The sequence below is a fragment of the Limulus polyphemus genome, unplaced genomic scaffold (assembly GCF_000517525.1).
Source record: "Limulus polyphemus unplaced genomic scaffold, Limulus_polyphemus-2.1.2 Scaffold1274, whole genome shotgun sequence".
Lineage (NCBI taxonomy): Eukaryota > Metazoa > Arthropoda > Merostomata > Xiphosura > Limulidae > Limulus > Limulus polyphemus.
In genome coordinates this window covers 259,634-277,028 of record NW_013666884.1, presented here as the reverse complement: position 1 = coordinate 277,028, position 17,395 = coordinate 259,634, and the positions used below count along the sequence as shown (strand labels likewise).

Here is a 17,395-nt window from a genome sequence, read left to right as displayed (position 1 = left end):
CTTTGTGTGTCAGCAATTTATGATGTCTTCTTTTATACAAATATCAACCTTATTTTAAAATCTTTTATATTCCTTCCTAAAAATATGCTTTTTTAGAATTATTAGCATGACAGAATTGATTAGTCCTTATATAAACACACACTAAGCAGCTGGAACTAAGGCTGCATGAAATTTGCATGTTCAGTATGTAGGGCTTGTCCAAATACAGAAAGAAGCTTTCATGTGCCTGTTGAAACAAGCAAGTGTTTTACATATAAGAAATAATACAATAATTTTATGAGACACTCTCAAAATTAGCTTTGTAAATTTAAGAGTAATGATATTCTGTTACCTCTTAGAAGCATTTGCCAATAGTAACAATACAATGCCACCTCACAAAATAGTTTTCTATTACTAACAGTAACAATCTACATCTATCTCAAATAAACATTTGTGAACAGTAAAAATATAATGCTATCTCACAGCAAGTTTGCCAATAGTAACAAAACACTGCTACCTCACAGAAAAGTTTGCTAATAGAAACAATACATTACTAACTCACAATAATAACAATACACTGGTATCTTACAGAAATGTTTGCCAACCACAATAATAAGCTGTTACCTCATATAAAACATTGCCAATAGTAACAATAACTGATACCTCACAGAAAAGTTTGCTAATAGAAACAATACATTACTAACTCACAATATAACAATACACTGGTATCTTACAGAAATGTTTGCCAACCACAATAATAAGCTGTTACCTCATACAAAACATTGCCAATAGCAACAATAAACTGCTACCTGATATAAAAAACTGCCAATAATAACAATATATTGCTAACTCACAAAAAAGTTTGCCAATAGTAATGATAACTGTACATCACAGAAACATTTACCTTTAGCAACAATACACTGCTATCTCATACATAAGTGTACAAGTTAGGTTTTTGAAATCACATAAATGGGTGTTCAACTTTGAAAGAGAAAACTACTCACTTTAAACACTAGTAGTTCATGTATATTATTCTCCAAAGTAGTTCCATTTTCTTGCATAAGTTTCACAAATGACATAGCAAAGAATTTCTCTGACTTGTCTTTGGCTGTGAAAGAGAAAAGCTGTAAATTTGCTCCTATTATCTCAAATTCAAAATACCTTAGTAGTTTTACTCATGACAATAAATTATTTAACGAGAGTTAAAAGAAATTGACAAATATTATTTGAAATTTGCATAATGAAGTTTAATTTTTGATACACTACTTAAAAGACATTCACATTCTTGGAATTGGAGTACAGTAAAAAATGATCCATGGGCCAGGAAACACTTTAATACCACTAAGTGAATGCTGAATATAAAATATTTATTGATAATATGAAGTAAAAAGAAACCTTTTTCAGATAACATTAAAATTCATCACCTAAGTAGTTCAATTTTCTTGCACAAGTTTCACACAGGTGATGAACACGAAAGAAATAAGTGATATACCTTCACCATTCACTTAAAATTATTAATAAAGAAAACAGTAATCTATATTCAAATATGAGTTATATAAGATAGGCTATGCACAGCATTATTTGCAAAAGCCACTTTTCTATTAGTTGCATTTTTGATACAGCAGTGTGAACTAGAAGATAATACTTAGAGTTCTTTTCCTATATATATATTGAAATAGCCTAGATTTACCACATTTTATATATATTGGGAACCATGGTGTCTGTCCGAGCATTTTCTGTCCCCAGCTTGAACAGTTGCACAAGCAAGCAAAGCTCAATATTCCCTTTTAAAATGACAAGAAAACAGGCATGAATAACATTTATGCTAAATTTTATTTTGCGAGCAGGATATTCTGCACTAAATTGCTAGTAATTAATCACACTATGATTCACATTTCAAAATGTGATGAAACTTAAAGAATTAAAATGTAGATTTACTGTATGCTATTGTAGAGCAGCTCTTATTATGAGTGAAATGCTCAACAATTACTTTTTGTACTGGGCAGTATAAGTAGCTCAGAGCTTTGGCTCTGAGTGATACCAAAAGTGCAACACAATTAACCTTTTTAAAGTCCATGAAATAACTGAAACTGATAATTTAACTTCAAAGTTTCCTGTCACTGGTGATTGGTATTTGTGCTTGTATTCATAATAATTCATCACATCATTTCTAGTAAGCACAAATTTACAACATATATTCAGAGTAATTCATCACACCACATTTGATAAGTCCAGATTTACCACATATATTCAGAGTAATTCATCACACCACATTTGATAAGTCCAGATTTACCCCATATATTCACAGTAATTCATCAAGACACTTTTAGGAAGTCCAAATTTACTACATATATTTACAGTATGTGGCATAACAAGATCAAAATGATGATGATAATCTGTCTAGGCAAGTGCAATATAGTCTATTGAAAGTTGCTAATTCAGCATTCTTAAATTGATTAACAACTTACCATCATTAGAAGATCTATGTTTGAATGTAAACTTCAGATGGGCACTGTAAAATTCTTCAATAGGAATGGCAACCTAAAAGTGTGGTGAAAAAATTATCGTGTTACATACAGAAAACATGAGAAACTATGTGATAAAACAACTTGTTCTTTCCATGTTTTCCTGTTGACTTGCTTAAAAAACATAATTTATATTGAAAGAAAATAATATGAACTCAATAAAAAACTGGTCATTAATCCTTAAAATGTCACATATTTCTTTAATCATTTCTTGGCATCCCATCCTGGTCCATAAAACACCGAATAACTGAGATAAAAAAAAAAGTTCTATATTTCATAAACATAATGACACACTTGTATAAACTACAATACATAGGTACTGTGCATTCCATTCTGAGTTATGTCTTTTTATCTATATTTTGTTTTACAAAGATATATTTTTTTTATCTTACAAAACAAAAATCTTATACAAAAATGTATGATTGTTGGTTTTTGTGGTATTATTTGCAAATCCTTGCTATCTTCACAAGGATTATTATAATTCAACAATTTCCAGTACATCAGAAACCAGTGGTACTTTTACTGCAGTTTCTTATCATTGTTTGCATCTCATCTAATTGGATTAACTTGTCTGATTTAAAAACAGCCATTATTTGTATTAGTTGTGCTTAGGTTTTATGACAAAGTGGTGGTATCTCAAATTTCTTGCTAACACTTATTATCTGTATTAGCTGTGCTTAGGTTTTATGAGAAAATCTTAGTATTCCATATTTCTCTGCTACACTTAATATTTGTACCAGCTGTACATTGGTTTTATGATAAAATATTGGTATTCTCTATTTATCTGTTAACACTTAATATCTGCATCAGCTATGCTTAGATTTTATGCCAAAAGGTTGGTATGTCATATTTGTCTGCTAATACTTAATATTTGTATCAGCTATGCTTATGTTTTATAACAAAATATTTGTATCCAATATTTCTCTGCTAACACTCAATATTCATTTCTTTTTATTCAAAATAATTATGAGCCTTTCTTGGTTAAAGAACTCACATTTGCTTTAATACATAAAAAAAGTTGCAAATATGATCAAACAATTATAGAAAATAGTGAACTTAAGTGTTTTCTTCACTGCAACATCTTTTAATGGCACTTAGCAAAACAGCCAGAACCTTTATTCTACAGCCTTTAGTCCATATGCAAATCATGAACATAATACCATTCAACATTTAGGGGTAGCACTGACACAAGACTTATCATAAGAATGAAGAAGTAATAAGATTAACCCTAAACTATAACTTTTGTTTATAAGAAAAATAACTCATAACATTAAAGAAACATAATGTATAACTTAATGCTCTAAAACAAATTGGTGACTATCAAACAATGTAATGAGCACAGTATGACATAAAACAACTGGGTCAGTAAATTTAATAATAAACTGGCTATAAATTTCAGAAATTACATTTTGATAATCTATAAACTGTAAATATTTATTTATCTTTTTTAGACTTCTGTTGAAACAATTATGATACTTTCAATAGATAATGGTATTTTAGTTTACGTTTTGTGAGTTTACAGCTTGATTTCTTACCTTGAAGGTTTCCATCCATTTAGGCTTATCTTCATGGTAATATATAACGCTACGATATTCGTTAAGTGATGAACATCCAGCACCAATACTCAGCACATCCTAAGTGAAAGTATGCATACAAGTTTCAAAACCAGTTTTACATACAAGATATTGTAAGCCATCTATAAAATTATATATATTATATTGAGTTTGGGCCAATAATCTGTCATAGTGTGTTAAAATTTCAAACATAAAACATACACACACACACACAAATATAGTCAGCTATAACATTACTATTTTCCAACAAATGTACCATAAACTTTCCCATGATAACAAATAAACAATCATGCAAAAATTTTATATGCAAGACATACTTTTTGTTCAAACTGACAAACCTGCAACCAATGCTAACACAAAAACTTTAAAAATAAGATAAACTATCCATTCTGAATAATAACCAACAATCAGTAATAATGTGATAACTTTTAACTTAAAATGAAATTCTCAATCTTAACAATCGTGTGAGAATTATTGACATAAAATACATTTTCAATTCTAACTATTTGCAATAAATGATAAGATTTTTCAACTTAAAATAGAGCAAATATAAAATCCCCACTCCAACTAAGCGACAACCCAAAAACTATGACAAGCTTGCGGTTTGAGAAATTGAAGCAATCTACTTTGCTAATTTATAATCATCTTCAGTTTAGCAATCACAAAACCCTCTTGAATCTTTAACTGGTATTCATTCTTGGCTTCACAAACTATTCCTACTCTCTGATTAAAAGTTAGCCAGCTATACAAGATCAAAACAAAAAAGTAACTTAGGAATTAATGAAGCCAAATCTATAATAATATGAGAATTTAATACACAAAAAAATTAAATGTTAAAATGATTAGACTGTACATCAGTTGTGTATCCCTCCATCAACAATATTTCCAGCTATAGCTCCAAATAATATTGTATAAGGTTGTATCAGCTTAGGAGATTTAGGTTAATTCTAAATCCATATAATGATTTATCAATGTCACTCTCATAACTGGCTGCTTTGTGCAGGATGAGTGACCAGTTAAGAGAATCAAAAAAGTCTTGTGGTTGTTAAACTGAAACTAACTTTCACTTCTTGTTAAACTGTAAGCTCGTTCCAATTTTGAACAGTTTTGATTTGCTGTACTTCATTAACAATAATGTGAACATTTTAAACATAAGACATACCTCCATTCTATTTGACAAACAATCATGTGGGAACTTTCAATATAACTATCACTAGCTTCTGATCAAAGAAAGCTAATTACATAGATCATAACTAAAACTTAACTTGGTAGTTCATAAAGCTAACTTAATATGCTGTTCTAACTAGAAGTATACAATGTCATAAAAATATAATGATTAGGAAGCTGTTAACAATGTTTTCTGCCATAATCTCAATAATTTTTCACAAGGTTCAGCCAGCTTAGGAGATTTAAGTTGGTTCTAAACCCAAACTCTAAAATAACAATGTAAAATAAATATAAAAAAAATAATATAAAACTTATCTCATAAAAATAAATATATGATATATACTAAAAATGTTTATGAAACTAACATTACAGAAACAATATAACTTACAAAACATAAAAACTAATTGTTTGCTTCATGCACTATCATCAATTTCCTGTCTCTTGAAAAGCCAATTTGACATCCAATAACCATGTCAAGGCTTTAAACAAAAGACAAACAAAGTGAGAACTTTTAAACATACAACAGAATTGCTTTTTTTTTGACTAACCAACAATCAATAGTGATACTAGAACTTAATTTTTCTATAGATTCCTTTAATTCAGAATAACATAACTGTAAAGTGTTTGAAATAAAATGAAAAATTAAATTAACAAATATACCTAAAACAAGGTGCAAGATAAGGTTCATATTTGTTTAAATAGATTAGTTTATACACAAATCAGATATCAGAAAAAGATCATTATTTCTATTATCATCTACTTGATTTCTGTTGTTTTTTTAAACAAAAATACAACAAAATGGTTATCTGTACAGTGCCCACCATGGGTATAAAAGTTTAGCATTACAAGTCCCCAAATTTACTGCCTCAAACTAAATATTTTAAGAAATTGTGTATATGTACATTAAACATCATACTTATCATATAAAATCATACAAAGGCTATAAATAGGATATGGAAAATTAAAGATTAAACCATTCAACGTTTTTATGAATAAACTCATTTTAACAGATGTAGTACCAAACATAACATTTATAACCTTATATCTGAATATATATATTTAAGGTTGTTTTTCAATAAAGCTTCTTTTATATTCAAGTTGCAAAACTTTTTTCTGGTTAGGATTTTTGTACAATTTTTTTCAAAGCTTTAGTGAGTTCATTAAAATGGTCAAAAACATGAGAACAAAAATGTATATTATTATTTAAATAAGAACAGTATATGATGCGAGACATACACATTCAACTTGTTAAATAAAATTATTTTCTTTGTAAGTGTAATTTTTGAAAAAAGAACTAAGCTTTATAACCAGAATCAAAGAAAAAGTATTTTTCATTTGTGATTATTACAGTTTTTAAAATTTTGAATATCACAAGGTAAAAACTTATTGCAAAAAACTTTAAGACTCAAATAATTCAACTAACACAAATGATATTGTGATCACACAATTTATTTGTATGTTGTTAAGCACAAAACTACACAATGTGCTATTTGTGCTGTGCCCATGGGTATTGAAACCCAGTTTTTAGGGTTATAAGTCCTCAGATTTACCACTTAGCCACTGGAGGGCTTCATCACATAACTGAATTACAATTTCACATGAATCTACTCACTAAGAAACACTAATATCATTTATCGCAAGCATTTTTTGGTCTAGAAGTAATACATTTTACTACTCATGTGTCCTACTACAACCTGGTTACAACATAAAGTGAGTGGATATTTAGAGGTAGCATATTTTACTATTTAGGTGACCTATTGCAATCTGGTTAAAACAAAGTGAGTGACTGACTAGAAGTAGCACATTTTATTATTCATGTGTCCTACTGCAATCTGGCTAAAACATAGTGGCTGCAACTTCTAGAAATTATAAGTAGGAAGCAAATAAAACAAACAAATAGAAAAAAATATATATTGTTACTTTCCTGATATTTCTTTATCAGGTCACTTTCTTTTCTTAATTGTGAACTTAAATATACAAGCTATAGTATTCTAAAGGTTATACTGTGACACAAATGCTGACCATTCTGACAGTTAGGTAATTTAGATTATATTTCATGACTTATTTCACCAAAAAACAAAACAAAATTCCCATAAACTAATTACTCTGAAACTTTCTTAATTCAAACTGACATTTATCATTTAGATAAAATTTAGAATCTATTTCTTTACAACAGAAAATACAAAACATAACATAATAGTATATAAGCTATTGTCTGTATGGCTGATTTTGTAACTATATATAAATGTCTTGCACATGACATCAAAAACTGTTTAATTCAACACTGCCATGCTGGACATCAAACCTTCCCTTTCAGCAACCAACAGTAGTCTATATCAATACAAGATTCAGCAAAGCTTTACACGTTGTCAATGGCATAAACATCACCTTTGGTAAAAGATATAGAACTGAAATTCTTTGACTATTCAGTTTCACAGTATGCAGATCAGTGAGATCACTTACAGCATAAGATAAAACAATATTAAAAGAGAAATCTGTCATTTTTAACCTAAGACAAATGTAAGTATTTGACATCAAACATAGTGGAGTAATCTATAAAAAAATGATTTTCAGATATCTGAGCAAGACCTCAATAGAGGGTGGCACATCCTTTGCATATTATTTTCCCAAACTTTTTCACTTTGATTCTTATTTCAAATTCCTTAACTTTTTCAGGTTCATGGTAAACACACATATAACAGTTTCCTCTTTTATCATACTAAGCTTGAATTGTAAATTAAACCTACTGTGTTGTAGAAATTATAATTATAACCAACATTACAAAATTATAAAATGCAATTTGACACTGAAAGGTATAATGATAACGACTTTTTGTATGAAATTTGTTTTTACAAAAATATGTGATTATAGCAACAAATTAACAGTTGGCAAAAAAATATAAATTAATACAAAAAGGATATATTATATATTGTTTAAATGACTAAAACATACAGTGATGCATAGGTGTTGATTGTGAGATTGTTTGAATTGTTTCAGATTTTTCCTTTATTAATCTCAAGTTCAAGTTTTAGTATGATCACATTCAGCTCAGAAAAACTGTAATACTTACATCCTCTCACACTACAGCTATTACTCGACTGCTGGGGTTTCCTTCTTTGCCCATCTAAGCATTGGTCTGAATTGTTCTTGCTTGCTCCAGTCTTTTATTTCCAACTTAATTGTCTTTGGCAATATTTGTCTCGTGAAACTTTCCACCTATGTCAATGTGCTCTCTATCTTGGTACTGTATATAAGCACCTCATTCAGATAATATTATCACTTTATTGAGACTGACTTAATCCATAGTCTCTATCTCTTAGTGTGGGGGGAGGAGAGTGTAACAGAAGAGGTAAGTACTATTGCAAATACATTTTCGATTTAAGAAAATGTTAACTTCCAAAACATATCACTACTCATTCTACAGCTAGAATCCAACATCGATAAGGTGGACGGGCTGGTGAGGACATTATCCATACAGAATGGATCCATGCATAGATCATGGGCATGCCAATAGAAGATTAGCACCCTAGTAGGGGAACTGTACTTCATCTAGAACAAGTATGCTCTTCACCAGAAACCTAATTCATGCACTGCAGTTGGAATTTGATATGATCCATCATCACTATATCCGCAGGCCAGTAGCAACAAAAAAATAATCCTTAAGAGAAAGGTGATATATGGTACATGAGGCTAAGGGTTCAAATGGATGTTGAGAATCTGCATGTAACAACAACTTAATATACCAGTTAGGTAACTGAAACATTTTTTGAGATGAAGGAACCAAAATGACTTGAGGAGGTCAGACAGCACCGGGGATTCAAATAATTTTCTTATCATCAAGTATTGAAAAGGTAGTCAAAAAGGCTGCCTTAGATAAGGCAACTGTGGAAGATGTTAAACCCTTATCAAAGAGCCAGGTAAAACAAAACGAGTTTGGTTGACACTTCTGGACAAATTTGGTTCAACATCCTCGTAATACACCATTATCAATATGTATGGCATTTCCATTGATAAAGGTCCATTGTGGGACTATGCAAAGACTGAGACACATACATGGCAACCTTAGAAGTTAAACCCCGATACCATGTGAAGAACTGCATAACCTCTATGCATGTAGTTTGAACTTTAGGGTGACTGGGTGTACAATGTTAGTTCATGGCTGCTTGAACAGAGATGACCAAAGAGGAAGTGAAAAAGGGTTTTAACAAATCATATCTAGTATTCTGAGTAAAATACAAATCGGTGGGAAAGCATAGAGGTGCAATCCCATCCAGTCCTGACTGAATGTATCTATTGGCAATCCCTGAGGGAGAGATACTGAAGACCAAAATGCCAGTAGTTGAGTGTTCCAATAAGTGGCAAATGCATTGATCATCAGTGTCCCAAACCAAGGGCAAATCCAATGGAAAACCTAGAGATGCAGCATCCATTCTGTTGGGAGAATCCAAATGGGTCGAGAGAATTGATCTGCCACCAAATTCATCACCCTTGAAACATGGCAAGCTAGTAGGATGATATGATGGGAGTTGGCCCAATAAAGACAATCCAAGGTTTGAAAACAAAGAGACCTGGACTGAGTGCCCCCATGATGGGAAATGTAAGACACCACCACCATGGAACAGCATGACAATTTTTCCCCACAATATGTCCAGATCTTGAGACATCACCCTTTGAACAGCAAGAAGTTCTAAAACATTGATGTGTAGGGAAGACTCATCGTCAGTCTCTAGGCTCAGGAATTCCTGACTGTTTCGTTATACACCCCATCCCTGAAGCAAGGCATCTGTATAGAGAGGGATCTCTGGATGATGTGGTGGCAGAAGAACACCTAGTATAGTACTGGTCTGATCTAACTACTACTTGAGATCGAAGATGTTGATCCTGAATAATGAGATGGGGGGAATCCAGTGATTAGCTGTTCATGATCCATTGGTCATTAGAGACCACTAAAGTGATCTTGTGTACTCATCCCAAAGGACTCTGAACATAGAATCTGGGAATGCTCACATCCCCAAAAGAGAAAGAACCATCCCCACAGTGAGAGAAGGAGATGTAACAGTTGGACTGCCTGTTCCATAATGTGGAGAGCCTGACTCAGATATGTATTGAAAAATACACCAAGATGGATGATATATTGTGTTGGAGTGAGAATAGGTTTCTCAGCTTTCATAATAAAGCCTGTCTTGGTTGCTTCTGAAAGTAGAATCTGGGTGTGACGTTTCATCCATGTGATGGTGTGTGCACAGGCCTAGGGAATGGAGGTGATGAGAAAAAACTCATACAATTTGGCAGAACACATATGATATTAATGATAGTCCGAAGGGCAGAGTCCTGAACTGCAGCACCTGACCCTTGTGCACAAAACATATACAGTGGCAGGACGACTCCGCTATGAGAACGTGCAGACAGGTGTCAGTAACATCAAACTTTGTCATCCACATACCTGGCAAAAAATGCCAATGCAAAGTGAGGAAATACTTCATTGTGAACCTTGGAGATATAGGAATTGATCAAGATGAGAAGGATTGATGACCAGATGCCAAATTCCTGTCTTATTGGGCACAACAAATAAACAGGAATAAAACCCTGGAAGAACTGGGTTGACTCTCTCCACTGCCCATTTGAACAACAAATCTCTGATAGCCCTGGAACAAAGTTCCAAAATCCGAGGATTTTCAGAAGATGGAAACACTATAGGTTAGGTGGATAATGATGAAAGTTTTCCAAACATCCAGAAATCCTTGGAGCCAAGCCCCCACAGACCTCAAAGGCATATGGTAGTCACAGCAGTTGCTAGCGGTATTCCAATCGAATGGAGGAGCTTTGTGGATATGGGTGGAATCTTTTCTGGGTACCAATGGACCAAGGGGCTGATGTCAGGGATGGGACACTCAGCTAGGGGCAGAACTATGACCTGTAGTACCTGAGGAAAGTCAAGAAGCAAATGATGACACAGATGAATGCAAATGAGCAACATCAACCATTGATTCCAAAGATTCTCTAATGGCCACAAAAATCAAGGGTTGGAGAAAGAGGGCCTCATTTAACTCACGAAGGGTGACAGCCAGTAGACAAACGTCCTCCAACAATGCATCTCTACCTAACAAATCCCAACAACAGACCACCCAAGAGACAAGAAAAAAATGCAAAAGCTCACAATCAAACCAAGATAGATGCTAACAATGGTCCCAACTCATCATCACTTGAGGCTTCTAACAAAAGTTGGAGGCACGATAACTATCTTAGCACCATAGTTAGGGTCAGACAAATCCTAGAAAATTGTTATTCATTCAGGCTGACCATAGACTCCCTTCTGGAACCCCACATTTCTGGAGTGGGTCTATTCTTTAAAAGCCTAAATACACATCCACCTAGCTGTGGTAGGATAGAGCATGTGGTTCTGACAAATGTGGCAAACAAGGCATAGTTGTCCCTTCACATAACTGAGCAGTAAATCTCCTTGCATGAACCACAATATCAGGGGATGGGGGGAGAACTATGTATTTGCCTTCAGACATTTTTCTGCCATCAAGGAAGGTGCAGACCCAAAACATCACACACTCCATTCACAAACTAAAGAAAAGGAGCTAGTCCCAATTTGGCCTCTTGAGTAGCCAATAGAATAAATTCTCTCCAGAATCTGGATATCTGTCTTCATCACACTATGAATAAGGTCATGGATGGATTCTATTGAGCAGTTGTAGTACAGAGAAACCCATTAATAAACACTTTGTTGAGAAAAAGGGATAATTACAATCCATGTTACCATGTCTGGCCATGCTCTATCTGAAAACTGTGTAGTGTAGTTTCTATTGCAACAACTCCAGCATCAAATTGTCATGTTAAAAACACACCACACCTCACTGATTGCTTTCCATAAACCATCTAGTATATAAAGACAATGGTTTCCATGTACCCATTTCAAAATTTCAATTATAGAGAAATCCACAGTCTTTGCATCTGGTAACTTGACCAGTATGCTTTCCTATGGAACAGCATGAATACCCATTTCATGCAAGCAGCTGTGTACATTTAACTTGCACCACTTTTCCAGATGTAGATCCTTTTTAATTATATTGGATATTGTTACCTGGGACACACACATACAGCTTTTTCCACTGACCTTTGTTTTAATGGATTCTCACCTGCTACAAGATGCCACACTTTGCATACCATGTTGCAAACCTCTTTCTGGATAAGCCAGGTTTCCAAAGTTGATCCATACTCCTTTGTTTTCAACTGCCACTAAGTGCAAGGAATAACTACATTTTGGAAACTCTAAGACCCAGAACTGAACACATCTGACTGTATGAATATTTTTCATCTGAAAAGGCTGTTATATACTCTTCCCAAAGACAATCATTTCTTGGTGGCATTACACTACCTATGAAACACTAATCAATGTTAAAACATAGTTATGAGGTTTGTCATTCCACGGCATTATATTGTCTGTGGCTGTCACATGACTTATCAATTACAGTGGTTTTTTCTAGGTTCTGTATTTTACTTCTCTTAGCTGGATGTTATGCTTGTTTTTTAAACGTAAGTGATAATAACGCCTTAAATCTATGATTAAAATGCTCTCTTTGCACCAAAATAAAACAAAAATTATAATTGGAACTATTTAATGAATAAAATATGCTTCTGAAAAATTTAGTAATTAGAAATGGTGAATTGGATGTTTTGACACATTATGTAATTTATTTGTTAAACATTTTTGGCCACTGAAACGAGTCTCAAAAACTTATCTGGCACTACATAGGATTTTAAACATAAAATGGGAATATCACAAACTACCCAAGTCAGTAATATTTCAATTAACACATACTGTAATGAAGAGATCAAATGTACATGAATAAAAGCTTATATGGGTACTAGCAAGAGTTATGTAAGTCCTAAGAGTATCTTTCTCATCCTCAGTTGTTTTTTTATATCAAAATTGCCTAGACAATAATCACCAACATCACAAAGGAAAGTTTAACAACAAACAAAATGCTTAATTATATTTTTTATGACATTCTATTTGATATAATTTAAAATCGAGAAGACTGCTATGGAAGCTTTTCCTACTTTACAGTATTGAAGTACATCAATACTATCTGGTTGTTTTTGCTTACAGCTTAGAACAGTCTAAAATCACAAGAATCCAATACTGATGTAAAAGATACTACAGGTGTGTCTAACAGTAAAATCCTTCATGTTCAAACCTTGTCTTCCAAGTTTTGCAAAAGTAAAAACATAATAATTGACACATGACTCCAAGGTTTGTCATTCTGCACTTTTATATGTTTAACATTAAAAAAGAAAAATCTATTCATAAGAAGAAAATAAAAGGAGGGTTTCAACCACTTCTGTTAGTAAGATAAACAAATAATTTTTACATTTTTACAATATAAAGATGAATCTTTGTGTAAAAGGAGACATTTTTTAAGGCTATCTACAATACATCTTACTTCCAAAATGACATGGAAGAAAGGTTTTTTAAATTGCTCTAAATGCAGATTGTTAAAAATGATTTTAGTTTTGTTAAAGACACATTTTCTTTACAAAAACATTTTGCATTAGCAGATTTTACTACAGAATAGGCATGTGACTTTGATAATGGTAACTAGCTAGCATCTTCTTTTATCACGATGATTTTTGACACAGAATATATGAATTTTTTTGCTTTCCACATAAGGAAAGTAGACTTTTACAGCAAATGCATACTTTTAATTTATGTGAACATAGGTATTATTTAGGTAGAAAAAACCTGAACATAACCTCTTCGTCACAATATACAAAATAAAGTTATCTCACCCAGCATGTGCAACTGTCTTGGTATGCAATAAAAGTAATGGTTTACCCAGTATGACTCTCACTGCTTTTAAACAAGGTCTTGAAAAGTCATATCAAACTAATTTACAAGAACTGTGAACAATCCTCTGTATGTCGATTTACTGAAATTTTTCTTCTTGGTATCAGTGGTAGAATGTAATCTGATAAAATATTAGTTTCATTCTAAGATTGCCTGTCACATTTTATATTGATTAATGAATTAAAATTTTTTCTAATACTGATCAAATTAAAACAATATTTACAATATCATGCATTCGTTTCATGGAAACAATTATTACTATGAAGCAGCTAGTCTGTTTAATATCAAGCTTAAAATGTGTTGTCCTTTATAAGTGAAAGCTTGAGATCTATTTCTTTGGTCAGAATACTTCAAAAAATGTTAAGAGATTGGTCTTCAAAGTATGTACAAATCAATATCTATAACCATATTTACACTCCAATGTAGCATAATTAAAAATAAAAACAGACTTGATAGTTCAACTAAGTTTCTTTCAAATTAAACACATTAATTTTACTATGAAGCTGAGACATTCAAAATGAAGTTAGATCACTGACTCCTCACCAGGGGTGAAATATATATATATTTTTTTAAAAGAAATATCTGTGGATGGTACTGACCATACTGAACATCCTGATTAGATTACTGATCAAACTGACCAGATTTAACATCATGGAAAGTTTATTATTCTTATGAAAATAAGTTTTTATTATATCTTTCAGTCACCTAGTTACAAATAACATAAAATATATCAAGCAAAACTACATAGATCATTACCAGTTTGGTAAAAACTTTTTAAATCATATATATACATAATGCTTGGAGTCAAGTTTGCCAATTTAAGGTGACGAATTGTAAAACAAATTAGTAATTATACAGAAGTCTGCTAATTTAATAATCCTCTTCCCAAATCTTCATTTAAATACATTCCAGATATGGAAATATATATATACACGCTGAAATTTCACTCAATTTCCCTCTAAGATGACTTCTGTAGCTTAATATTTTGACACTTTATTAAGTACTTATTTGTCAATCACAAATGATACAAAAAGAAATACACAAGTTGTTAAAACATGGTATCTACAACTAACTGAAAGTTATTTTGAATGTTTGTTGATTACAAACAAGTTAAAAAGAAAATTCAAATTTCCCAAACATAACAAGAATACTCAACAATAGATAAAAAAAAATTTCTCAATCATCAGTAGAGAAAATGAATTGGAGATTGATGGCATTCCTATTTTGGTTATAGAGTATATGATTAACAAGATTTTCATATTAAAGAAGTTTTCATTGTACTATTAAGGTAAAGTTTGTATTTCTTTGATTGTACAATGGTATTCAATAATTATAATTACATATAATATTGTTACAAATATTGATAAAGCTAAACAATTAATCTACTTTCTGTAAAATCTTGATTTTCCTCTTTACTTCCTACAGTTATTTACTTACTGATATAACTTGGCCTTTTTCATTGCAAACTTTCACTGTAACCTCTACATTCCTTTCTGTTGACTTAGACCCCTTAGAAAATTCTCCTTGTACAAGAGTCAGGTACAGGTCATTTCGTACATCACCTAATAGAGAGTAAAGTAAAATACGAACAATGTGAAAGGTAATAAAAAAAATCAAAACTTAAGCAAGTTTGTGTATGTGTGTGTGTGTCTCCTTATGACTGGAAAAATGCTAGAATAATTGTTAACACTCTCCAGGAGTGACAAAATGGGTTGGCATTTGGATCTGAGTCTTCCCCCCCCCCCCCATGTCAACCCCCAGGAAGGTATGTCAGCTAGTATAAATATATTTAGTAATCTATCAATATGGGTTAAAAGGAAGTTTCCAGGTTATTTGATACATATTAGAAACTCAAAATAACCTTGAAAGCTACATTAATTATTTTTTTAACACAAGAATGCTAAATGTATACTGATATTTTAAAATATATTTGTCAAAAATAAAATTACATGAGTTTTCCAAGACTATACATATATACATGTGTATAGCTATGAAAGTTATAATTTTCCTAAACTGAAAATGTATTTCTGATCGTTATTTCTGATAGCTATTGTCGTCTAGTGTTGCCCTCTATATAGAAAATTTTTTGATACATTGTCATAAGGCATCAATATCCCCTCCATTGGAACTGACTGATTCCAATGCATCTCTCATGCAAATCATCACGCATCAATTTCCACCACTAAGAGTGCGACATACTCTCATGACACAGGTGGCTCCCTTTATTCAATTCTACCAAACTATCACTTTGAGTTTTGGCAGTTTTCACTAGGAATGAAGGGTTGGAAGTGTGAGAGGAAGTAAGTACCTATCGGAAATACATTTTCAGTGCAGGAAAACTATAACTTCAGATAATGTACATAATCTCTGCTTACATAAATAGCTAGAAACCCAATAGGTGGAAGGACTGGTGCCAGGGAAGGAAAGGAGCATCCTTCGAAAGCATCCAAAGGACACTCCCTAAGATGAGACAATCAGATTCTAAGATCTGAGGTGGAGAACCTCACCATTTCTGAACCAGGTATACTCTTCACCCATTGTAGATAGATGTCGCATATATGGGTGAAAAAAGGGGAGCACATCCAACTGGGAGAGAAATATGGTCAGAAAGTGATCTGAACCATGCAATATTTATGAAACTCAATCCCAGAAGTTATAAAAGTGGGTAAAATGAAAAGGATGTGCCCCTATGCATTGGGTGGCTAGGGCACGACGGACCATTCACTACAAGTCAACTACATCCAAAACCCATGCCGCTGGGAACCGACATCCACGTGGAGGTAGGAGGAGGATTGTACAATCAGTAAGTCTACTACAATCCAAAACCCAGCTGCCAGGTACCAATATGCATGTGGGGGGTAGGGAAGAGGATCATACTGGTGGCTAGTCAACTACAATCCAAAACCCAGCCATCTGGCAGAGGATCATACCATTTTCATCTGAAGTTCATGAGAATGGAGGGAATCTAGTACCTCCCAACTCATGAACAGGGCAGATGTGAAAATGATAAATTGATGGATCAATGGTCCAGAACTGGCATATTAATGAAGCAAATATATTGAGAGGAAAACCTACAAGTGATGTAATGGAACACCCCATCTCAACAGTGTGCATTTAGTGGCCATGAAAATTATAATTGTTAAGTCATCATGGCCTTATAGTACAGATTTGACTAGTTTAAGTATACTTATACAGGCACCACTCTCCACAGAGTGGGATCCATAACGAAAAAAAAGGGGACATGCCCCTGAAAAATAAAAGGTATATATATATATATATATATATAACAAAAG

The 17,395-nt window shown here is 32.6% G+C and overlaps 1 protein-coding gene across 1 annotated transcript in view; it reads right to left on the bottom strand.

The window, feature by feature from the left end:
- Positions 1-17,395, bottom strand: part of LOC106462881 (dedicator of cytokinesis protein 1-like) — a 128,178-nt gene that overhangs the window by 26,275 nt on the left and 84,508 nt on the right. Inside the window, exons 14-17 of the mRNA XM_013922847.2 lie at positions 15,540-15,664; positions 4,040-4,138; positions 2,448-2,520; positions 984-1,087 (exon numbers count right to left, since the gene is read on the bottom strand). Coding sequence (XP_013778301.2) covers positions 984-1,087; positions 2,448-2,520; positions 4,040-4,138; positions 15,540-15,664 — 401 coding nt within the window. The remainder of the gene's footprint in view (positions 1-983; positions 1,088-2,447; positions 2,521-4,039; positions 4,139-15,539; positions 15,665-17,395) is intronic.